Here is a 26,995-nt window from a genome sequence, read left to right on the forward strand (position 1 = left end):
TGTTTTGATCTTTCATAATAAACTAGAATTTTAGCCAAATTCAATACATTTTGACTATCACAATAAAGAACACTTCTTTGTGCATCCAAACTCAAACTAATAATAAGATAATGTAACCTATACCTTAACCCCTTCTATCAATCACATTTACATTGCTTCTATTATAACAAAGTAATAGTAGGCTAGAGTATTATTTTCTAGTTAATAACACATCCATAAAAAGTGAAGATATAACATGTCAATGATTTTCTCTTCACAAGATTTCTTCCATAATGAAAATATGCATAGCCAACAAAACCACTATAAATTCCATCAAAACTATAAACTAAGTAAATATCATTAGTACCATTTAAATATGACATAATTCACTTTATTGCATCTAATGGATTTTGTTAGGACTACTTATACATTTACTCACCACTGATAGCATGAGTTAAATTTGGTCTAACATAAACCATAACATACATTATACTTCTAATGACACTAGAATAAGAAACTATACTCATATATAATTCTTCTTTTCATTTGTACTAGAAATTATGCTGTTATCAAGTTTAAAATGTGCTACATAGATAATACTTAATGTATTTCTTATAAAATACATAAAGTAAACCTTTACTCATACCTTTCCATATTTTCATATCCAAAATTTTCTTGATTGCATCTATATCTATCATCTCAAATTCATTGCTCAACATCACATTGAGATTATTAATTTCAACCTTACTCTTAAATGCAATTAACATGTTATCTACATAGCAACAAATAAATATAAGAACCATTTGACAACTTCTTACTATAGATACAATTATCAAACTAATTACAAACAAAATTTTGAAAAATATAAAAATATTAAACCTTTTATACCAATGTCTTGGGCTCTATTTTAAGCCACACGGATTTTTTTTCCAACAAACATATATAGTTTTCCATTTTAGCCTCGAGGAACCTATTGGGTTATAATATATACATATGCTCATTTAAATTTTTATGAAAGAAAACAATTTTTACATTAAGCTATTTAAACTCTAAATTTAAAATACTTATTATAGTTAAAAAAAATTGGATAGTCTTATATTTTATCACGAGCAACTAACACTTCATAATAGTTTATCTTTTTTTTTCTATAAAAAATCATTTGTCCTAATTCTTGTCTTAAATATTGCTCCAGTAACTCTATTTCTTCTTGAAGACCCATTTATAATTCACTTGCTTCCTATGAAAAATTGTAGAAAAACTATTGAGACCTAATACTTATTTCTATTCTAAGAACTATTATCACAAACAAAAAAAAGTATATTACAAGTTTATTTATACGAACTAAAAAAGTAAAAATATACTTGTTGTATCTGCAATCATGTGATGAAGAGAAGGAATATAATCATACAATCCATCACTACCTTCATGACCTATGATGATACAAACAAAATTACTCCAGAAATGTCACAAAATGATAAGAATAGGAAAACCCAAAAATAAAATAATAAGGATTAGAATATATGCATTATTAAAACAACAAAATCATGCATATTACCACAAAATCCAATAACATAAATTATACTTCTATTAAGGCTAAGAAAGGTCTATTAGAAGAAAAGCTTTGTGTGGCAATGAGGATCTTAAGGGATCAGATGGAAAAATAATTCTTAAATTACCTGTCAAGTCCATTGCACATCAAACTTGCATGATGTTAATTGCCTTGCGAAGTTCGCATATCTAAATGAGTACTAAGTTAGAAATGAGGGGACGATTTGTATGATAATTTTGTATTAAAACCAATTTCAAACCACCTTCCAAAAGATTTAAATGTATTAACGATCACTTAAAAAAAATGAAAAACTAAGAAGCAGATAAGACTAGTTCCACATAAGAATAATCATCTAATCAGAAAAAAGAAGGAAATATACCTCTTATGACAGGGATATCCTTCAATGTTCTTGGAGCTCTACAACAAAATGATAGACAGTGAGAGAATGATAGGAAGAGAAAGAAGAAAGAGCGATTTCACTGACCGAGGTCGATGTTGAACGGTGACATGTCTAGGGGTGATGAGAATTTCCTCGATGAAATGGTCATTTGGTTAAAGAACATTAATGTTGATAAATTTGGTGTCGTGTTTATCCAAAATCGATATCAACTTCTCGTTTTGAGAACGATAAAGTGTTCGAGGTCTTTTCCATTTCAAACCATAAAAGTTTTTGAAATAATTCAAATTTATCAATATTAAAAAAATAAATTTATTTAATTGATTGAAGTGGAGTGAAGAGATTAAAGTCTTTCTTACCTTTAATAATAAACAATCATATGAAAACTTAAAATAATTTAAATTTATCAACATTAAATAAAATATTATTTAAGTGATTGAAGTGCAACAATAAAAGTGAAAAAGCTCTCAATCACTTCACTAATTCAGCTATATTTTAGTAACATTTTAAAAATAATTTTTTTTTATTAGTATAAAGGATAAAGAAAACTGCACTAAAAGCTTTTCACATATATACGATCAATCTATTTAACCAAAAAAAAAAGTTGTGTTCAAACTTTACTGCGTACAAAATTTTTCTGAGGCAACATCAATTACAAATCGCAAACAGAGATCGGTCTTGAAGCCATTGAAGTGGGAGACACTGTGTAATCTCCGACTTTAGATAAAAATAAATAAATAAGAGCTTGATTGTTCGAACAGAGTTAAGAGCTTGTTTGTTCGAACACACCGAAAACAGTAACTCATTAAGACGAGAAGGAGTAAGCGACCCGAAAAAACTGATAATAAGGTTTAAAAAATTGCATTTCCTGAATTTATTACCGTGTTATCAACTATAATTTTTGGCCTAATAATAATCGCTTATCAAATAAACTTAATTAAAACTCATTTGTCTTTTTCCCTTTAATTGCCACCTTGACCCTTGTGATGCCTTGGCAGTCAAAAGAACTGTAACCCTTATAACCATAACCAAGACTCTATATTTGGTCGCCAAACTTGTTTTCTTTAGGAATGGCTTTCTATTAATCTATGCATTTTTTTTCGTTGGAACATCCCACTATGCAATTAATAATACAAATAACAGAATATGCAAACACAAAGTGAAGTCAAATGATCTATAATGAATTGGAGTTGGTAAAAGATGCTTGAGGAATATTAAAGTAATTTTTAGTGGCAATTATTCAGTGACCATAAATAATTTGTCAGTACGTTAATCAATAACTTTACATCATTGTTCTCCAACAAGTCTTTCGTTCTCCGCATCTAGCAAGTTTTCCGTTCTAGGCTATATTGCAAGTGTTCCAGCTATTGCAAGAAGATTAATATCATCTGTGCTGCTTCTCTTCTCACAGGTAATCCTCTCATTTCCATTTCTTAACCTAATTTCCCATTTTCATCATTTTGCATGTTTAATTGTTGGCATATTAGCTAACATTTTAGATGCTGAAACTAGTATTAGTTTTTTTTTTTCTAATTTTTTGTTAATCATCATTTGTTCTCTACATAGATCGCTCTATTCGCTTGCTTTTTTCTAAAATCAAATGTCCACTTGATTTTCTGACTTCCAGTTCCATAAACATAATAGACTCGTAGTTTCTCCTTGCAAGGTGAGTTTTCAGGTCTTATGTTTTTTTGTGAATTTTCTCTTTCAATTTTTTCATTGATTTTCTCTGCATGTTTAGTTGAGGAGGAGAGAGGGATCCTGCTTATTGGTTTCATTTGTTTTTTTGTTTTTTTGTTTTTATGTTTTTTGTGTATTTATTGATGATGATGATACTGTGGTTGTTTTTATCGGATTCTCTGGGTGAATGGAGGGGCATGGATGTTGAGATGGAAAATTTTGTGTAATTGTGTGTATTTTCTTAGATATCTTTTGAGAGAGAGTGAGAGAAGAAAGAGAAATAAAGATTGCAATATGGGTGGCTATTCTAGATAGCTATCTGTTGTAGAAAATATATTATGTTGTATTGTATGGTCTTCATGTTATAATTGATGTTGATTAAAGTTTGTTTTTGTTGTTGATTATAATTAGCATTTGAGAAATAATTATCTATTTTGACAGTTCGTTTTGTTTTTAAATGTTAATGATTGGTTTGAGTTTTGAATTGGTGTTTTGTTCAGGTTTGTGATGGCTTCTTGGATGCTAATGTTTTAAATGGTTGTGCTGGTTTCTTGCATGCAGACAATGAAATCTTTGCTTTTGGGTATATGGACTGCTGTAATTTGTTTCTGCTTCACTACCTCTGCTTCTATTTGTTATGGTTCCATTTGTATTAGATGTTAATTAAGGCTTACATGGTGTAGTATTTGAATGTAGTATTTATGTGAAATTTCTATAAAACATTTTTTCTCTAGTTTTTACCTAAACTAGGTTCTTGAGTAAATGACAAGGTGCTTATATTAAATTTTAATTGTTTCTTATTGTTATTTATGTTCCTACATGCATATATGTACACTATGTGGCTGTTATGGTGGTGGCTTTGGTTTATTTTAAGTCTTTTCTATTTTTTAATTTCTGTTCATTGCAAATATTTGTTTTGTATGGGGGAACCCATGATATATGAGTCTTTTTTTAAATAACTTCTTATTTGGTTTTAAACTAAATTCAACATCAAATCTTAGTAAGTAAACCAGTTTGCTCTATTTTCTAATGGTTTATTCATCATTTCTTAAAGATGAGATCTGCAATTGATTTACCCTAAATGAATGCTTGTGTTCACTTTCTTTGAAAAATGCCAACTGTGAGATTGATTACCTTGTTTATTATGGAAATCAAAGCTCAAATTTGATATCATTTGCAATAACATGATTTTTGGTGTATAAATGGTCAGCCTTTAATTTTTTTAATGCTCAATATATGGTTATTTGTCAGCTCCCTCCCTTCTTTGTGCCGACCCTGTGAAAAAAGAAACCAAAGCTAAACAAAGTAACAAACATTATTTTTGCATCTCAAATCAACAGTAGGATATGAAAATAAAAAGTGAAACAGAGTAATTGTGTTGGTTATTTGCCCCATCTTGCGCTGTGTTGCCCTTGAATATGTGGTATCATTTGTTTGGATTCTGGAGGAGATAAATATTTTCCAAGGAATAAGCAACTTGCTTTGCAATAGTTTAGCGTTTCTTTGTTGATTTTTTTTACTGTCATTTATCATCTGTTTGGGCTGAATAAATTATTGTTTTGTTTGTTTCTACTGAACGTGTCTACATTGTTTTCTAATTCTGATGGCTTGTGTATCAAACCTTGTGAATGTCAATGTGCTGCTATTTCTAATGATTTTCGAGGTGGTTCTCCTGGTAGTACAGCCAACACCACATTGCTGTAGTCCTTTGAGGTTAGGACTTTTGAAAGTCATTTTGGTTTACAAATGTTCATTGAAGGAGACAAGTTATTTTTGTATCATAGTCTAAAGTGAGATCGTTACATTGTAATAATTTTTTAATGAAATACGAATGTTGTTCTTAGGAGTGTATGGAACAGATAATTTGATAAAATATATTGTGCTTGATTTATTTTAGATGCCCACAGCATTTTTTTTACATGTCATTTCAAATAAGTAGATTGGATACTACGAATTTGAGTGCATAACAATATCTGTAGTTCTGTGCTACAAATTACCTTTAAGTAAATAAAGGCTAGTAAATGAATAAAAAGATTTAAAATTGATTTTAGTGGCCATTTAAATTGTTAACATTTGTCAGTATAAGTTGAGGTTTTTAGCGACCATAAATTAAGTTTTTACCAGCATTCTTTATAATAGTCGGTAAAACTTTTACCGACATTGAATACAATGACTAATAATTTTTTGTCGGTAAAATTTTTAATGGCTATTTTTATTGCCATTAAAAATTATTTTTGTTGTAGTGATTGAAAGAAATGCAGGCTTGGTTTACGGTCTTGGAAAACATAAGAAAATACTAGCCACCTCAAATAAAACTATCCCTCTGACGTTACCACCTTAAGCATAACTTTTCACTGAGCGACAATACTCAAAACTTTATCATCATACTCTCAAGGACGAAGCAATACACACACACACACACCATCTTTGGTGACAAAGGAAGAGAATTTCCAAGGAGTTTTCTGGACCAGGTATGTTTCTACAATTTTTTTTTTTATTTCCTAGGGATTTTTATATTGATCTAGGCTTATATTATGATTGATTTTTCTAACTTAATGTCCAAAAATATACAATAAAAACAATATATGTATAGTAAATTTTTATTAAAAAATACCTTGTTATTAAATTCAATGAATTTATAATATTAGATGTTATAATTTTAATAAAACTTACTATTTATTAATTTTTTATTATATATTCTTGAACATCGGAAAATTTGCATTGTAATCTCTTGACGTTTTGCTTTTGATGTTTTTCTTTCAGACATTGGTTTGAAAACCATCCAGACCTCTTTTTTCTTTCTTTCTTTTTTTTGTCTAAAAGAAACATCTCTCCCGAGGAATAGAACCTCATATATTGCAAAAGCAATGGATTCTCAACCCCATCGTCAATTACATGTCATTTTTGTTCCATATCCAACTCCAGGCCATATGATTCCAATGGTGGACACAGCAAGGCTATTTGTCAAGCATGGCGTTAGTGTTACTATTATCACTACCCATGCTAATGCTTTAACTTTCCAAAAAGTCATAGATAGTGACTTCAGTTGTGGATACCCCATCAGAACTCAATTGCTTCCATTCCCTGGCGCTCAAGTTGGTCTCCCTGATGGGGTTGAAAACATCAAAGATGGCACTTCCCTTGAAATGTTGGGTAAACTTGCTCGTGGAATATCACTGCTCCAAGATCAAATTGAACTTCTGTTTCATGACTTGCAACCAGATTGTATAGTGACTGATATGTGTTATCCTTGGACAGTCGAATCTGCTGCAAAACTAGGCATTCCAAGGATTTACTTTTACAGTTCAAGCTACTTTTCTAACTGTGCTAGTCATTTTATCAGGAAGCATAGACCTCATGAGAGCTTAGAATCTGATACTGAGAAGTTTACAATCCCTGGTTTTCCTCAAACCATAGAGATGACTCCTCTTCAGCTAGCAGAATGGATAAGGACTAAGACTCCTTCCACAGTCTATTTTAACTCAATTTTTGAGTCAGAGATCAGAAGTTATGGGACACTATCCAATAGCTTTCATGAACTTGAAAGTGATTATGAGCAAATTCACAAAAGCACAATGGGGATCAAAACATGGAGTATAGGACCAGTTTCAGCATGGGGTAACAAGGGTGATGAACAAAAAGACAACAGAGGACACAAAATGGACCTTGTAGAGGAGCCAGAATGGCTAAATTGGCTTAACTCGAAGCAAAATGAATCCGTACTTTATGTAAGTTTTGGAAGCCTAACAAGGCTCCCTCATGCTCAGATTGTTGAACTTGCTCATGGGCTTGAAAATTCTTGTCATAATTTCATCTGGGTCATTAGGAAAAGGGATGGAGATGAGAGTAATGAAGAAAGTTTCCTTCAAAAGTTTGAGCAAAGGATGAAAGAAAGCAAGAAGGGTTTTATCATATGGAACTGGGCACCTCAGCTGTTGATATTAGACCACCCTGCCATAGGAGGGATTGTAACTCATTGTGGTTGGAACTCTATTCTTGAAAGCTTGAATGTAGGATTGCCAATGATCACATGGCCTATGTTTGCAGAACAGTTTTACAATGAGAAGTTGATAGTTGATGTTTTGAAGATTGGTGTCCCAGTGGGAGTGAAAGAAAACAAGTTTTGGACAAGTATGGGTGAAGAGGCAATGGTGAGAAGGGAAGAGATTGTGAAGGCTGTGGTGCTTTTGATGGAAAATAGCCAAGAGAGCAAAGAAATGAGAAGGAGTGCAAGAAAGCTTGGTGATGCTGCCAAGAGGACTATAGGGGAGGGTGGACACTCTTATAATAACTTGATTCAGTTGATTGATGAGCTTAAATCATTGAAGATATCAAGAGCATTCAGCACAAACATATTAGATTCTTGAAATGGAGCATTAATCTAGTTGCTCTCGGAGGTGCAGCGGGTGATTTTATGAACCGCTTTTATTTTGTAACAATGATTCACACAGTTGTTGATTCAATTTGCTATTGCAGTCAAACCCTTTTAATGTTTTTTAAACACACAACAGGACTTTACACTTGCGTGAATCAAATTAAACAATTTATCTAACAGAATTACCTCAAGTAATATTATGTCTCTTTGGGGACTGTTTGATCCAAGACATTAGACATGCATGTAATCTTTCTTTCCAATTAGTCACACACTTACATGTTACCTCAATTTTAATTAGACAGTTTGAATATATTATTATTACTTATATTTTTGTTAGATTTTAATTTTATTTTTTAAATTAGTTCTAGTCTCCAAATTTTTTGAATTAAAATTTTTTGGTTCTTAGTGCGGGTGCTATATTCTTTCCTCACCTCGATTTCTAAGAGCGATAACCACTTCAATCGTATGTTGTTTGTCAAAGCAAGGTTCATAAACTGTTAAAAAAAAAGTGGATTACTTTTAAGAGTGCATGTCAGTGAGACTAGAGTGTTCCACAGTTAAAGATGACCTAGGTAACATCTTAATACACGACTCATTATACGATTAATGTGTTAGTTTCATCTTAATTCCTGAGCTGCTAAAACGTAAAATTTATTATTATATTTACATTTATTAATTATATCAACCTTTAAATATTTTTATTATAAATTATAATTTGTATATTATGAAAAAATTATGGACCTATAGATAGGGGCTAAAGGAAAGGACATAGTTGCCTTGACTTAAACTGCCCTCTAAAATAGTCAGATCCTGCGGGAGCTAAATTTGTATTTTATTTTTATTAGAATGAAGAGAAAAAAAATAAAAGAGAGGAAGGTTATTTTTAATATAAAAATTTAAAATTTCCCTCTTCTTATTTTTCTTTGAATTTAAAAATAAAACTGGTTTTCTTTCTATAGATCCAAACAAATGGATTTCTAGTTTGGTTACAGCCATCTCTGAGAAGCTGAGTTGATGAGTATTCAGATTTTATTGCAAGGGCTCTCAGATGAAGAATCAGTTTCTTTTGTAGCAATATCAAATTTCCTATGTCTTGTTTCTGTAGTGAATAGTGATTCTTGCAATTTTATTAGAACAACTATAGAACAGTTCGGTAATCATTTTAACGAAATTTATTGTCTGTCAAAACACAAATAGACATTGACATACTATTAAATTTGACTATGTAATATATATATATAACTTGTTTTAACCTTTCTAGCCGTTCCCATACCAAAAATAAAAAAAAGAAAAGACAAGGAGAAACAATTCAAAGGATATTAAGGAACAAATAATCAATAAACCTATTCGACAAACCGGACGAAGCAGAAGGAAACAAAAGAAACATGCCAAAAATAACGGAAAGAACAAAAATCGGCTAAAAATCAAGGTAATAACCAAAACAAATAGAATGAAATTTGTTTTAATCCACTGGTTATATAAAAATAATGTCACTTATCACTGGAGACGTACTTGTGGAAGCTTGAAAGAGGTACAATTTGTGATTGTGGTTGGACTTTGGAAAGGGAACTGTGAGTAATTTTTTATTTTCACATCTCAAATAGCCACGATGACAGAATCTCAAGCCCACCAACTCAATGTCATTTTTCTACCATATCTAACTCCTGGCCATATGAATCCCATGGTAGATACAGCAAGGCTATTTGCCAGACATGGTGTCAATGTTACCATTATCACTACCCATGCTAATGCATTCCAAAAAGCCATAAACAGTGACTCCAGCTGTGGATATCACATCAAAACTCAAGTAGTTCCATTCCCTGCAGCCCAAGTTGGCCTCCCAGATGGGGTTGAAAACTTCAAAGATGGCACTTCCCTAGAAATGTTGGGTAAAATTAGTCATGGAATATCAATGCTCAGAGATCAAATTGAGCTTCTGATTCTGGATCTGAAAACAGATTGTCTAGCCAAAGACATGTTCTATCCTTGGACAGTGGAATCTGCTGCAAAATTAAGCATTCCATGTAAGTATTTCCACGTAATCAATAATAGTAGAAAACTATTACAAGATCTTGAAATTCCACAATTCTCACATAACGCATAATTATAAAAGATGACTAACCTTTATCCATTAACGAAGAAAGAGAGCAATCCTTGTGTTCTGAATTTCCTTTATGAGAGCAGAAAAAAACCGATTTCTATCTTCTTGGCCTACTCTTCTATTCTCTCTATGTTATTGATGGTAAAGTGAAGAGAAAATATGTCACGTTCAGGAGAAGAACAGTCTTTTTAAACTGATATATATACTTTCAACTGCTAACTCCATTAATAAGTAATTATTTAAAATTTAAAACTACTTCCTATTTACTCAATTACAATTTAGTCCTTAATAATTTAATCAATTACTTATCAGTCCCTAGATAAGTCACGTGCTCCTCACATGAGACATTTAAAGTCTTACATTCTCTCACTTGACTCATGTGACATTATCCAATATCATGGTCTAATAAATAAAAGCATAATGCACATTATCATGACTAAATCATTTCATACATTGAGTACATCATAAATCATAATTAAAAATAAGAACTAATTTGAGTTACGACGGTCATGTATCACTTAATCGATATAATCCCTTTCATGTACTACAAGATTAGTCTTCTCCTTAATATGACCGGTAAGTGAGAAGTACATAATTGGTCAAACATAATGTCTTTATTCAAGACAGTACCTGTTTACATTATTCTAATACAATTATGCATGCATATAAGAAAACGGATAATAAGAAACATATCCATAAATGAGCTCAGAGTATTAAGTGCATAATACAAAATGTAAACATTGCATTTAACAATCATCATAAATAATAATGCCCATATTTTTAACATGCTCAATAAATATCTTGAGTAGTAATCCTTTTGTCAAAGAGTCAGCTATCATAAGGTTAATGCTAATATGTTCTATTGACACTCTATGTTTCTGTACTTCATTTTTCATGGAAAAGCACTTTAGTTCCATATGCTTAGCACCCTTAGAGTACTTGTTGTTCTTAGAGAAAAACACTGCTGCAGAATTATCACAATAAATTTTCAGTTGCTTGACAATACTGTTGACTATTCCAAGCACTAAAATAAAGTTTCGCAGGCAATTAGCCTAAATTGTAGCCTCAAAACATGCTACAAATTCAGCTTCCATGGTAGATGCAACAACAATTGATTGTTTTGCATTCTTCCACGATACTGCTCCTCCAGCTAAAAGAAAGACATAGCCAAGAGTGGACTTTCTTGTATCCACACATCCAACAAAATCTGAATCTGAATACCTAATCACCTCAAGATGATCAGACCTTCTATACGTAAGCATGTGTTCTTTCATTCTCTACAGGTATCTCAGAACCTTCTTTGCAACTTTCTAGTGATTCAATCCAGGATTACTCTGATATTTACCCAACATTCCAGCTGCAAAGCTTATATCCGGTTTGGTATAGGTCTGAGCATATGATGGTCATATTTTAGTACATCTTTTTCTCTATATTTTTGGTTTAATTGAGCTTCATTAGTGCATTATTTTGATGTGTTAGTTTAGATTTGTGTTAGTAAGTAATTTAGGATTTAAATGTAAATCTTTTTTAATTCCCACCATAATTTCTTATTTTGATACAGTTTCTTGCAAAGACCATATCTAGAGCTATACTACTCGGAATTGGACAAATTTGGTGTCCCTGGAAAGATAAGACAAAGATCTATAACTTCTCTGTTGGGAGAAAAGCCCAATTCGAACATCTTCAGGTCCAAAATTGTGTTACAATTTTGCAGCCCTGCACTAAAATTTTCAGAATTTGATTGTATTGTTGATTTTACTTAGTTAGGTGTTTAAGAACCTCGTTAGGGAGTTGGGCCTTAATTAAGCCCAATTATTTTGTCTTTAAATAGAGGTTATGATTCCATGCACGAATCCTTATTTTTCTTTTTTCGCAATTTTTTTAGAAATCAAAAAGTCTCTATTTTAAATTCTTTCTTCTTTTATTTTCGTCTCTCTACCTTTTATCTTTTCGTGTTTTCTGGTTTTTGGCCAAAGCAAGCATGATCATGGAGCAAGGCTAATCCATCAATCGGTTCAAGGTTTCAAGAACTACATTGCATTTGAGTTTCAGATTAGGTTCTATCAAATTCTCTCTCTTCCTCCTCTTTTCTGATTAGGATAATTATGTTTTTTATGATATTGAATTTTCATTTGCATTCTAAACAGAGAATGAGAATTTCAGATTTGAAATAAAGGAATTCACCTAATTCAATCAATCAATTGTTCTGAATTTCGTTAGAGCATTGAATTTGCGATTGTAGTTCTTTTTTTGATGGAATTCATAATCTAGATTTAGATTTTGGATTGTTAATGTCGTATTGAATTAGTGTTGATTGGAAATTCGTTGTATTCGTGTAACAATGAGAATTGTGTTATAGTGATTGAGATCTTAAATTAGTTGAACTTCATATTTCGTTGAAATTATTCTTTGTTCTTTTCTTTTCTGTTGTTTACAATTTAATTCAAAACAATCATTCCCTAAGCTAATATGAAATTATATGATTGAACCAGAAACAAAATGCATTTTATGTCCTTGTGAGATGACCTAGGTTTACTCCTTCTATTGCAAAATTGTTAAGAAAATCTAGTTTGTTTGATACCATTGCGACGTGGTTATCACCATACATAATACTCCTAACAACAGATGCATACGAAATTGCTTCCATTTGTTTCCGTTCCAAATCATTTTTAGAACATTGCGTGAGACTAAACTTTTCTCCCTTTTGACTTGGAATGGGTGATGCTGAACACTTTTCCATTCTGAATCTCTCTAGTATTTTGTTGATATATGCTTTCTGAGATAAGCCTAACAATCCTTGTGATCTGTTCTGAAATATTTCTATCCTTATCACATAGCTTGTCTCACCCATATCTTTCATTTCAAAGTTACTAGAAAGAAACTTTTTAGTCTCATGCAACAAACCAAGATTGTTAGCTGCAAGTAAGATATCATCAACATACAGGACTAGAAATATAAACTTACTCCCACTGACCTTCAGATATATACACCGATCAACAGTATTTTTATAAAATCTAAAGGATACAACAGGATCGTTGAACTTTAGATACCATTGACGGGGAAGCTTGTTTGAGTCCGCATATTGATTTCTTTAATTTGTACACCATGTGTTCCTTTCCTTCAACTGAGAATCCCATTAGTTGATCCATATAAACATTTTCTTCTAAATCTCCATTGAGTAAGGTAATTTTCACATTCATCTGATGCAACTCCAAGTCATAATAAGCTACCAGTGCTATGATAATCCTAAAGGAATCCTTTCGTGAGACAGGTGAAAATGTCTCTTTATAGTTAATGCCGTCCTTTTGAGTAAAACCTTTAGCAACAAGTCTGGCCTTGTGTCGTTCAAGATTGGCATGAGAGTCAGGTTTGGTTTTAAAGACCCATTTACAACTAATTCTCTTACAACCTTCTGGAAATTCTACAAGGTCCCAAACCCCATTTTGTTCCATGAATTTTAACTCTTCTTTCATGGCATCTAACCACTTATCAGAATTATCACAACTTACAGCTTGTGAAAACGAAACTGGATCATTATCATTAATGCTTAAGTTTGCCTTTGACTCTTGTAGATATACCATATAATCATTTGAAATAACAAGTCTTCTTTCCCATTGAGATCTCCTTAATGCTATTTCTTGTGGTTCTTCTACAACAGGTTCATTATGAATCACAGGTTCAGTATTGTATTGCTCTTCTTCATTATGCTGTGGTGTAACAATAAGAGGAACAACGACTCTACTGCTAGAAGCACAAGTCACAGGAATATGTACACTAACTTCTTTAATTTCCACATTTCGTGGATTTGTACTCCCACTGATTTCACCATTTTCAATGAACCTGACATTTCCAGTTTCAACAATTCTTGTACTATGATTAGGGCAATAAAATCTAAACCCTTTGGACTTTTCTAGATAACCAATGAAATATCCATTGATTGTTCTTGCATCTAGTTTCTTTTCTTGCGGATTATAAACCCTTATTTCTATCTGGCAACCCCAAACATGCAGGTGCCTTAAACTAGGAGTCTTACCAGTCCAAAGTTCAAAAAGTGTCTTTGGAATTGCCTTAATAGAAACCTTATTTAACAAATACACAACAATTTTCAACATATACATCCATAAAGATGAGGGTAAAGAAGAGTTGCTTAACATGCTCCTAACCATATCCATTAATGTTCTATTACGCCTTTCTGATATGCCATTTTTGTTGTAGTATACCTGGCATTGTGTATTGAGCACAAATACCACATTTCTCAAAGAGTTTAGCAAACAGATCTGGGTGTTGCCCAGTTTCATCATAGCTTTTGTAATACTCACCACCTCTATTGGACCTAACAACTTTCATCCTTCTGTCTAATTGCCTTTCCACTTCATTCAAGTAGATTTCCAAGGCATCCACTGCTTGAGATTTCTCATGCAGCAAGTAGACATAACCATAATGGGAATAGTTATCAATAAAAGTAATAAAGTATCTCTCTTTTTCGAAAGAATTAACATCAAAAGGTCCACAAATATGAGTATGCACAATTTCAAGAAGCTGGGTACTTCTTGTGGCTCCTTTTTTTGTGTGTTTTGTTTGCTTTCCTTTTATACAATACACGCAAACATTTAGGTCAATAAAATCTAAGTTTGGAAGAACTCCACCTTTTACTAGTCTTTCCATTCTTTCCCTAGAGATATGACCTAATCGTTTATGCCACAAGTAAGTAGAACGTTCATTCACTAAACTACGTTTAGTGCCAATACTATGATGCAGGGTTAAGAGAGTTTCAGCATACAAACCATATAAATTTAATTTATATAAACCATCACAAAGAGTATTAGTGCCAATGAGATAATTATGTTTAAATAAACTAAAACATCCATTTCCAAAATTAAAAGAGTATCCAGTAACATCAAGTTTAGACATTAAAACTAAATTCCTAGATATACTAGATACATAAAGAGTTTCTACTAAATCTAAATGATGTCCAGTATCAAGGATCAAGCGATAAGTCTCGACAGCTTCCATTGGAGCTTTCACTGTATTCCCCATAAACACAAACCTTTCATTTAGGTTTATGGCTTGGATCGAATGGAATTCCAGCATTGTGTTAGAAACATGAGTTATATATCCAGAATCAATCCACCAAGTATTATGTGGAACTTCAGTTAAGTTTGATTCGAAACATACATAAGCATTGAGCTTACTCTTTTTCTCGAACCAAGCCTTTTTGTTTTTGGAAATTCTTCTGAAAATGACCAGACTTTCCACAAAAATGACATTTATCATCTTTCATCTGGATTTGTGTAGAGGCCTCATTAATCTTCAGTGGCTCTTTGCCCGTATCATGCTTCTTCACAACTTTCTTTCCAGCTCCTTGATGCCCTTTATGGCTTATATAATGGACTGAATGACTTCCTTGATTCTTAAGTCGTATTTGCTCCTGAACTAACATACTGTGCAATTCATGCACATTCCATTCATCTTTCATGGCATTATAGTTCACTTGGAATGGCTCATACTCAGTCAGTAATGAGTTAAGAATAAATTGTGTAAGTAAGCTTTCATCCACAGTCATGCCTATGGACTTAAGCCTTGCAACAATGTTTGTCATTTTGACAACATGCTCATGCATGGTACACGAACCATCAAATCTCATGTTGGTCAGTGTACTCATTAATGTCCCAGCAAGAGACTTGTCAGCAGTTTGGGAGTGCTCTTCCACATTTTTGCCACACTCATTCTAAGTCTGTTTGATCTTTTCCAAGCTTTATAATGGGTATTTTCTTCATTACTACTAGCATTAGTAATAACAGTAGGATTCTCTTCTTGAAGAGCAAGATCAAGATCTAAAACACCAAGGTGAAATTGAACTTGTTCACTCTAGTTAGAGAAGTTAAGCCCATTAAAAATTAGCACAGACAAAATGCTAGAGTGTAGAATATTGAGAACAATTACTGCATAATTAAAACATACATAAGTGTTTCGAGACATAAATATACATACAAGGCATTCTAACACTTAATATATACTAATGTTCTCCTTTAGGTGATACATCAGAATACATAACATTTAATGATACTAATAATACACAATCAGTCGATAATAAAACATGCACCAATTAGAAATATTTACTACCTTTAGGTATATAAATAAATTAATGGCACATATAAATTACCTACAATTATTCTCATTAATTATAAGGACAATTAATCAACCTTTGGGTGATCCAAAAATGTCTCATAATAATGAATTTCAATATATACCCATAAACTAATAATTATCTTTTAGCATCTATTATTCTATGGGTAATTGAAATAAAATTATCATTAATTTGAAATTAAATAACACTTTTAAATTTGAACACTTTGGTGATTAACAAATTCATCATATATTCTCTAATTCCAAAACCAATATCGTTCGTAACTGATATTAATTTTAGTAGCCATTGAAAGACAGTAATAAAATAACCATAATTGACTTTCAACCAGTCACATAATCAACTTTTGAATTGTATGGTAATTACAATTAATCAATTATGGAATTGTACAACACATATGGCAATTGACAAAATCAATATATTTCAAAATCAAATTCTATTATTTAAAGCCAATTGAATACATAATAAGCTAAGCAATTCATGGTCATCGAGTTGCAGTAATTGACTAGACATTTCAAATATTACAATGTAGATAATAATATTTTAATAAGTCGTTGCCGTAAAATTTTGTGCAAGCATAATTGGAAACCAATTTCGATTTTAAATATATAACGTGCAACGAAAACTAGAATTCCTAATTTGAAAAATTAGGGTTCATGTAAATTGAAAAAATGACACATGTAAGTATTTCCACATAATCAATAATAGTAGAAAAGTATTATAGAATTTTGAAATTCCACAATTATCAGATAACGCATAATTATAAAAGATGATTAACCTTTATCCATTAATGAAGAAAGAGAGCAATCCTTACATTTTAAATTTTTTTTGTGAGAGGAGAAAAAAACTAATTTTTATCTCTTTGGCTTACTCTTATATTTTCTCTACGTTATTGATGGTAAGGGGAAGAGAAAATACGTCACAGCCGTTTCACATCTTTTTAAATTGATATATATACTTTCAACTGCTAACTCCATCAATAAGCAATTATTTAAAATTTGAAAATTGCTTCCCATTTACCCAATTATAATTTATTCTTTAATAATTTAATCAATTACTTATTAGTCCCTAGATAAGTCACATGCTCCTCACATAAGACACTTAAAATCTTACATTCCAAGGCTCTATTATTACAGCAGAAGTTGCTTTTCAAGCTGTGCGAGTCATTTTATCAGGAAGCATAAGCGTCACGAGAGGTTAGTTTCTAATACGTAGAAATTTCCTATTCTTGGCCTTCCACATACGCAGCTGAAAGAATAATGTATAAGGACTAAGAGTGAAACCACAGACACTTTGAATGAAATATATGAAACAGAAAGCAAAAGCTATAGAACATTATACAACAGTTTTCTTGAACTTGAAAGTAATTACGAACACCTTGATCAGAGCATAATAGGGTGAAGTGTTGGAGTGTAGGGCTAGTTTTAGCATGGGTTAACAATGGTGATGAACAAAAGGCCAATTGGATACCTATGGAGGATCATACACAAGACTCAAAGAGGCTAAATTCTAAGCAAAATGAGTTTGTACTTTATGTAAGTTTTGGAAGCTTCGCCAAGCTCTCTAATGCTCAAATTGTTGAAATTGCTTATGGGCTTGAAAATTTTGGTCATAATTTCATCTGGGTCATCAAGAAAAAAAGATGGAGATTTCCCTCAAGAATTTGAGCAAAGGATTAATGAAAACAACAACGGTTGTATCATATGGAACTTAGTGTCATAACCCATTTTTATAAGAAACCGAGAACATTATTTTTACATCACTTACTTATTTGACATAGATAAATAATAGAGAATATAAGTACAAAATTTATTTTTCATTTAAAATAAACAAAGTTTCTTACAACAAATATCTAACGGAACAACATAATATTACATTTAGTTCATAATACTTAAAATACACAAAAGTTTTACTACATAACTCTTTGTATATAAAATCTCAAAATATAACGGAAAGAACTTTAATGCAAAATCACTCTACTCTAGCCATCTAACACTTCTCTACTAGTCTCTTAGCATGTGAAGTAGATGCAATACCTACTATATCTGCTCACATACAACTGTACGATCATCATCGCAATACACACACAACAACATAGACAAAAATGCAATAGTGAACTTGCAAAAATAAAATAAAATCATATATATATATAGCAAAATATTACTCACAGTAACAACCCCATGCATTTCCAACTCATCTAATGCACAACATGAAAATAGTTTTCAACTGGTGTCACAGTCTAAGTAATCCAGAAGGAATCAAGGCGGTCCGAGAGCGACCCATTTCGGTATCTAGATCTAGACAGCATAACACAATATAGCTCAGCATGCTCTATCATTATACGTCTACCCACCTAAACGTGTAACTCGACTCTATAATAATGCAAGACATATATCTCAATATGATGCAACACAGACAAAACCATATTCTCAACAGCTCAGCTAAATAGTTTCATAATATTTCAGCCAAATCTCAACATTTTAAATAAACTAACAGCAGTTACAGCTTAGAAAATAGCTTTTATCCAAGAGATCTGACAAAATCATCCCAAAACTTCTTGTAATAGCATACTAAATCGTTTAAAACATCGTTTAATAGTTAAAGTAAGCTTCCCTTACCTCAGAACAACGATTCACACCAGATCTACTGAATATTACTTGTTTTAAAGTAAGATCCATCGAAGATTTAGCTTTATAATGAAGTTTCTCCCAAGATATCATCAACTATTTATAAGAAAGAGAAGAAGAAAAGAAATGAACGGTAAATCTAACTTTAAACTTATAGAAACTTACTTCAAATCCTTCAAAATAGACGTAGAATCTCATATTTGGCGAGAAATCTAAGTTTAAGAAGGTTTAGTATGAGAGAAAATGGTGATATATGACCTTGGGTCTCTCTAGAACCTTTGAGAAGTGTGAAGAAATGAAAATTTCATGTAAAGACCCCTATTTATAGGCGAAATTTAAAAAAATAAATAAATAATTTTGGTATTGTTTACACCACCTTACTGTTCATGCCAGAGTTATTGTTTACGCCAACTTATTGTCATTTTTTTTTCAAACTCCATCTAAATCTATTCTAGTAGCAAATAATTTTAACAAGTATAAAACATTATAGATTACTCAATAATAAATTACAGGCCTGATAATTCTCCTCGTGTAAATAAATTTTCGTCTTTGAAAATTTCATCCCTTAGAGAAAAGATGAGGATACAACTCTTTCATTTTCTCCTCTATTTCCTAAGTAGTATCTCTAGTAACTGGGTCCTAAACAACCTTCACAAGTCGAATAGACTTGACTCTAGGCTTCTTAACCCTAGTTTCCTCAATACGAGCAGTTGAAACTTCAACAAATAAATTATCTCATATCTCCATAATATCTGACTCGATTACATGAGACAGATCAGGAATATATTTCCTTAGCTGTTATACATGAAAAACGTTATGTAATCCTGTCAACTGAGGTGGTAAAGCTAGCTCATAAGCTACTGGTCTTTAGTGATGTGCCTTCAATGCTCGTCTGGTATTTGTAGTACGTGACACTCTTAGGAATACATGATCTCCAACTTCAAACTTCAAGGACCTCCTGCGTTGGTAAGCATAAGACTTCTAATGACTCTGAGTAGCTCTCAGCTTTTCTCTAATAAGTTTAACTTTCTCCTTAACTTCTTGCAGTATTTCAGGCCCAACCATCAAATATACTCCATCTTGGAACCAACAGATAGGAGTTTTACATCTTCTGCCATATAAAGCCTCAAATGGTGCCATGTTTATACTTGAATGGTAGCTATTATTATAAGAGAATTCTACCAAAGGAAGCATATCCTCCCAATTACCCCTTTGCTTTACAATACAAGTCTGCAACAAGTCTGAATAGTATGCTCAAATTGACCATCTGTCTGCAGATGATATGCAGAACTTAACCTCAACTGCGTACTTATAGCTTCCTGGAAACTCTGCCAAAACTGAGAAGTGAATTGAGAATCTCTATCAGAGATAATACTAGAAGGTACTCTATACTATCTGACAATCTCTTTAATGTACAATTCTGCTAATTTCTTCAAGTTACAAGTCATGTTGATTAGCAAGAAATGCACACTCTTGATTAGCCTATCAACTATGACCCACACAACATCATGATTCTTAACTATTCTAGGTAGATGGAACACAAAATTCATAACCACATAGTCCCACTTCTATGAATTTTCATTATCTACAACTCTTCGAGAGGATTTTGGTGTTCCGCCTTTGCCTTCTGACAAGTCAAGCAAGCTTTAACAAACCCAGAGATAATACTAGAAAGTACTCTATGCAACCTGATAATCTCTCTAATGTACAATTCTGCTAATTTCTTCAAGCTACAGGTCATGTTGATTGGCAAGAAATACACACTCTTGGTTAGCCTATCAACTATGACCCACACAACATCATGATTCTTAACTGTTCTAGGTAGATGAGACACAAAATTCATAGTCACATAGTCTCACTTCTATTCCAGAATTTTCATCATCTGCAACTCTTTGATAGGATTTTAGTGCTCCGCCTTTGCCTTCTGACAAGTCAAGCAAGCTTTAACAAATCCAGAGATAATACTAGAAAGTACTCTATGCAACCTGACAATCTCTCTAATGTACAATTCTGCTAATTTCTTCAAGCTACAGGTCATATTGATTGGCAAGAAATGCACATTTTTGGTTAACCTATCAACTATGACCCACACAACATCATGATTCTTAACTGTTCTAGGTAGATGAGACACAAAATTCATAGTCACATAGTCTCACTTCTATGAATTTTCACCATCTGCAACTCTTCGAGAGGATTTTAGTGCTCCGCCTTTGCCTTCTGACAAGTCAAGCAAGCTTTAACAAACTCAACTATCTCTCGCTTCATGCTTGGCCACCAAAACATCTGCTTCAAGTCTTGATGCATCTTGGTAACACTAAGATGAATGTTAAGATTACCCTTATGCCATTCTTCTAGAATTGCTCTATTTAATTTAGTATCTCTAGGGACACAGACTCGACCTTAGCACCTGAGATTACCATCAGCATCTCTACTAAAACCCTCTGTCTTATCTGTCCCCAAGAGAAATACAGTCCAACATAACATATAATCATACAACTGTTTGTCTTTAATTTCCTGCAAGAAACTGTTAGGTACCACAATCTGGCTGCAGCTAATCTTTTCAGGTAATAAGTCCACATGTAAGTTCAGGTCTCAGAATTGTTTTACCAAAAGAGTTTCACTAACTCTTAAGGAGAATGTCTAAACCACATTCCTGTTTAATATATCAGCCACCACATTAGCTTTTCCTAGATGGTATTGAAGCTGAAAATCATAATCTTTAAGGAATTCCAAGCAATGCCTTTGCCTCGTATTTAATTCTCGTTGATTAAACAAATACTTCAGACTCTTATGATCACTATACACATCAAAATGAGCTCCATAAAGATAGTGCTGTCATACCTTCAGAGCAAAGACTACAGTAGTTAACTTAAGGTCATGGGTTAGGTAATTTTGCTAATGAGTTCGCAACTAGTGAGATGCATTAGCTACCACCCTCTTATCTTGCATTAACACACACCCTAATTCCTGATGTAAAGCATCACAATACACCTCAAATGGCTAGCTAGTATTAGGGAGAATCAATACCGGCGAGAAAGTTAATCTCTGTTTCAACTCATTAAAGCTTTACTCACATTCTTCAGTCTATACAAAGGGTTGATCACAGTAAGTTAACCGTGTCAATGGTGCAGCTATCTTCGCAAATCCTTCTATAAATCTCCGATAGTAACTTGCTAGGCCCACAAAACTACGAATCTTTGTGGCTGTCTTCAGCCTTTCCCACTGCAACACTGCTTCAACTTTGAAAAGATCAATTGCAATTCCCTTAACTGAAATAACATGGCCAAGGAACTTAACTTCCTCTAGCCAAAAATCACACTTAGACAATTTAGCATACAACTATTTCTCCTTCAAAATACCTAATACAGTCCTCAAATGCTCTGCATATTCCTCTGGCAAACTAGAATAAACCAAGATATCATCAATAAAGACTACCACAAACCTATCCAGAAAAGGTATAAAGATCTAATTTATGTAGTACATAAGCACTATCGGAGCATTAGTGACTCCAAAAGGCATCACTATATACTCGTAATGACCATATCTAGTGCAGAATGTTGTCTTTGGGATATCTTCATCCTTTACTCGGATCTGATGGTACCCATACCTCAAATCAATCTTAGAGAATACTTTAGTGCCTCTTAACTGGTCCATCAAATCATCAATATGTGGCAATGAGTACTTGTTCTTGATTGTCAACTTATTCAACTTACAAAAATCAACACATAACCTAGAACTCTCGTCCTTCTTTTTCACCAAGAGAACTGGTGCTCCCCAAGGTGATTCACTCGACCTAATCATCTGCTTCTACATTAGATCATCAATCTTCTCCTTAAGCTCCATTAATTCTTTTGGCACAATTCTGTAAGGTACTACAAACATTGGCTCAGCTCCAGGAATCAAATTTACAGCAAACTCCACATCTCTATGCAGAGATATTCTAAAAATATCCTCTAAAAATATCTCAGCGAATTCTCATACTACCGGTATTGAGTGCAAACTCTGCTCATTCTCTGCATTCATAATGGCCATAAGAACATAACAAGAGACCCTTCACTTAAGGATACTTCTACTTGATGAGTAAAAGTTAGCTCAACACAACCTTGCTGCTTAGGAAAAATCAGACACCTTTGTCCACAATCAATCAATACACGATTGGCAGTCAATTATCTTATACCTTTCTCCCTCAACTATTATGGGACACCTAACATAAACTGTCGAAGTCTTGATCGAGCTCAGAGTAGGTATTAATACTACCAATTCACATCCTAGATCGCTCACCGGTAACCCTAAGTTTCTCACACAAATTTCTGCAATAAAGGAGTGCGTGGCTCCAGAATCAAACAACACAGAAAGAGAAGTACTTGCCACTACCGCTGTTTCCTGAACGAGATTTGTCGCCTGGGTTGACTTTGATGCAAAAGTAGTGAATACACGTCCCTATGCTCTCAATCTGTTTGGCACGAGGGCTCTGACTACTCTAGGCCTCACAGAATGCAAGGCACTAACAGAAAATGAGGCTACCCCACTAGGTGTAGGAAAGTCTCTAGCAAGGTGCCCAAACTGCTAGCATAAAAAAGCAAACTCTAACATCAACCTGTGGGCACTGGCTCAGGTAATGAGGTCCACCACACCTGAAGCACCTGACAGTCTGCGATGCTGAGACTCTAGGGGCTGAAGTAGCTGCTCCCCTAAGTTGAAGTGCAGAAGTAGCAGTCCCCAGCAGCACCGGGACTGATGCTGCTGATCCTCTCGACTAAGACGGTTGCGACTGCTGCTGTCGAGAGGGTCGACTATAAGGGTCTTTCTTAGCACCCTTGCCTTTACCATAACTGTTGGCAGCTTTACTGGATGGAGCCTTTCTAACTCCACTAGTGTCTTCAACATTTAGGCTCTCAATAATGCTAGCCTAATTCACCATATCAGCAAATTTCTTAATGCTCAACAGAATCAGAATCCTCTTTATATCAGATCTTAACCCATCAGGAAACCGCTGACATCTTCATTCCTCTGAGGTTGGGTGAGAATAAAACTTGTACAACCACTCAAACTGTATAGCATACTCATAAACTGATGAGCTTCCTTGCGTTAAGTTTAGGAACTCTCGCTCTCTAGCAGCACGAATATGGGTAGGAAAAAACTTTTCCAGTTGAATATATCCCAAGTGATAACTTCACATCGGAACCTCTAACATAGTACGGGCTCCATGCCACCACATCTCAGTATTGCCAATCAGCATATAAGTAGTATAAAGGACCTTCCTATTCTCAATACATCCCATAGTGAGAAAAATCTTCTCAATATCTCTAATCCACTGCTTGGCTGCATTTGGCCCATCAACTCCAATAAACTGAGGAGGATCATTCTTCCTAAACTCAAACAATCTCTAATATTCAGGAGAAGGTATAGTTGAGGCAGTCGATTTTGTTGCTTGTGCTATAGCAGCGGCTTGATTTGCAGTATATTGCTGTTATATCACTTCTAAACTTCGCCTCACTGTGGTTGCCATAGCCTTTATAGCGTGAGCCATTTAGTTCACGTCAGCATGAGGAGGAGGGTTTGCAGCAGATTTTCTCAGTCTAGCCATCTTAATATACAGAATAAAACTAGCTTAGATTACTAACATTTAACACATTAAGCAATACCACAACATAGCTATTCATAGATTCAGCTTATAATAATATATTCATATTAAGTATATCATAGCAATTTAATTAATTTGGCGCTTAGCATAACATCATATTAGCATTCACACAGCATAACAAACATACTTATCTTAGCAATCATTTACAACTTAGCTTAATAGTCTATTATTCACACAGCATGACTCACTTATAGCTCACCCAAGTATTATATACCAAATTTTTTTACATCTATCGTGTCTGAGAACCGAGGTGATCAAGCTCGTTCCCTCACAACCTAATAATTAGAAATTATGATATATGATTCACAGCTAAGACTCAAATGCCTAATATGCTCAACTAACGCCTAACAACCTCACCTCGTAGGTTTACCTAGACCATGCTCTGATACCACTAAAATGTCACGACCCCTTTTTATAACTGAGAATATTATTTCTACACCACTTACTTATTTGACATAGCTAAATAATATAGAATATAAATATAAAATTCACTTTTCATTCAAAATAAACAAAGTTCCTTACAGCAAATATCCAACGGAACAACATAATATTACATTTAGTTCATAATACTCAAAATATGCAAAAGTTTTACTACAAAACTCTTTCTATATAAAATCTCAAAATATAAGGGAAAGGACTTTAATGAAAAATCACTCGACTCCAGCCATTTAACACTTCTCCACTAGCCCCTCAGCCTGTGAAGTAGATGCAACACCTGCTCATGTACCACCGTACGATCATCGCAATACACACACACACACACACATAACATCATAGACAGAAATGCAGGGGCAAGCTTACAAAAATAAAATAAAATCATATAGTTAGAGCAAAATATTACTCACAGTAACAGTCCCATTCACAATATGAAAACGGTTTTCAACTGGTGTCAGAACTTAAGTAATCCAGAAGGAATCAAGCTAGTCCAAAAGTGACCTATTCTGATATCTGGATCCAGATAGCACAGCATAGTACAGCTCAGCATGCTATATCGTTATATGTCTACCTACCTAAACATGTAACTCAACTCTATAATGATGCAAGACATCTACCTAAGTATGATGTAGCACAGACAAAACCATATTATCAACATCTCCACTAAATAGTTTCATAATATTTCAGCCAAATCTCAGCATTTTAAATCAATCAACAACGGTTATAACTTAGAAAATAGCTTTTTATCCAAAAGATTTGACAAAATTATCTCAAAACTTCTTGTAATAGCAATCCAAATCGTTCAAAACATCGTTTACTAGTTAAAGTAAACTCTCTTTACCTTAGAATAACGATTCACATCAGATCTGCTGAATATTACTTGTTTTAAAGCAAGATCTATCGAAGATTTAGCTTTACAACGAAGTTTCTCCTAAGATATCATCAACTATCTATAAGAAAGAGAAGAAGAAGAGAAATAAACAGTAAATCTAACTTCAAACTTATAGAAACTTACTTTAAATCATTCAGAATAGACATAAAATCTCATATCTAGCGAAAAATCTAAGTTTAAGAAGATTTAGTATGAAAGAAAATGGTGATATATGACCTTAGGTCTCTCTAAAACTTTTAAGAAGTGTAAAGAAATAAAAATTTTGTACAAAGACCCCTATTTATAAGGAAAATTTTGAAATTTTTTTTTTGCCAGAGTTACTGTTCAAACCGTCGACTGTTCATGCCAGAGTTACTGTTCACTAACTTACTGTTCATTTTTTTTTTCAAACTTCATCTAAATTTATTTTAATACCAAATAATCTTTCAATTAACATTTAACAACTATAAAACATTATAGATTACTTAATAATAAATTACTGGCCTGATACTAGGTGCCACAACTATTGATATTGGATCACCTTGCCGTAGGAGGAATTGTGACTAATTGTGGTTTGAACTCCATTCTTGAAAGCTTGAGTGCTGGTTTGCCAATGATCACATGGCCTATGTTTGCAGAGCTGTTTTACAATAAGAAGTTGCTAATTGTTGTGTTGAAAATTGAAGTGTCAATAGATTCCAAAGAAAACAAGTTTTGGGCAACAGTAGAAGAGGATGGAGTGGTGGGAAGGGAAGAGATTGCTAAGGCTGTGGAACAGTTAATGGGAAGAGGAGCAGAGAGCAAAGAAATGAGGAGGAGAGTAAGAAAACTTTGTGATGATTCCAAGAAGACTATTGAGAAGGGTGGATTCTCTTACTACAACTTGATACAGTTGTTAGATGATCTAAAATCATTGAAGACATCAAAAGCACTTGAGAAAATTAACTAGATAGTTGTAATGGAGGACTAAGCCTTGGTAAGGTTCAAAATAATATGGAACAACATCTTAATATTTTGTATCTCAGCTAATTTTTATACTATTGCATTGGTCTATCATAAGAAAAATTTAGTTTTTAGCAAGCCAAACTGCATGTAGTTTGAGAGCAGCATGAAGTATAAAAGTAAACCATTACTTGTTATAGCGAGTGTATTTGAACGATTCTTTTATACGCAAACTAAATTAAAAGAAAAA

General features: G+C 33.2%; 1 protein-coding gene and 1 pseudogene across 1 annotated transcript; both read left to right on the plus strand.

Moving 5' to 3' along the window:
- Positions 1–4,835: 4,835 nt before the first annotated feature.
- On the plus strand, positions 4,836–8,101 carry LOC113863246 (soyasapogenol B glucuronide galactosyltransferase-like). Its single transcript, XM_027496759.1, has 2 exons — positions 4,836–6,076; positions 6,369–8,101. The coding sequence occupies exon 2, from the start codon at positions 6,473–6,475 to the stop codon at positions 7,970–7,972; it is 1,500 nt and encodes a 499-aa protein (XP_027352560.1). The 5' UTR covers positions 4,836–6,076; positions 6,369–6,472; the 3' UTR covers positions 7,973–8,101.
- Positions 8,102–9,589: 1,488 nt separating this feature from the next.
- LOC113863473 lies at positions 9,590–26,752 on the plus strand (annotated as a pseudogene).
- The last annotated feature ends 243 nt before the right edge of the window (positions 26,753–26,995 follow it).

The sequence above is a fragment of the Abrus precatorius genome, unplaced genomic scaffold (genome assembly GCF_003935025.1).
Source record: "Abrus precatorius isolate BTA unplaced genomic scaffold, Abrus_2018 Scaffold3, whole genome shotgun sequence".
NCBI classification, from domain to species: domain Eukaryota; kingdom Viridiplantae; phylum Streptophyta; class Magnoliopsida; order Fabales; family Fabaceae; genus Abrus; species Abrus precatorius.

Coding starts and splice junctions, on each gene's coding strand:
- LOC113863246 (XM_027496759.1), top strand. CDS start 6,473: ATGGATTCTCAACCCCATCGTCAATTACATGTCATTTTTGTTCCATAT.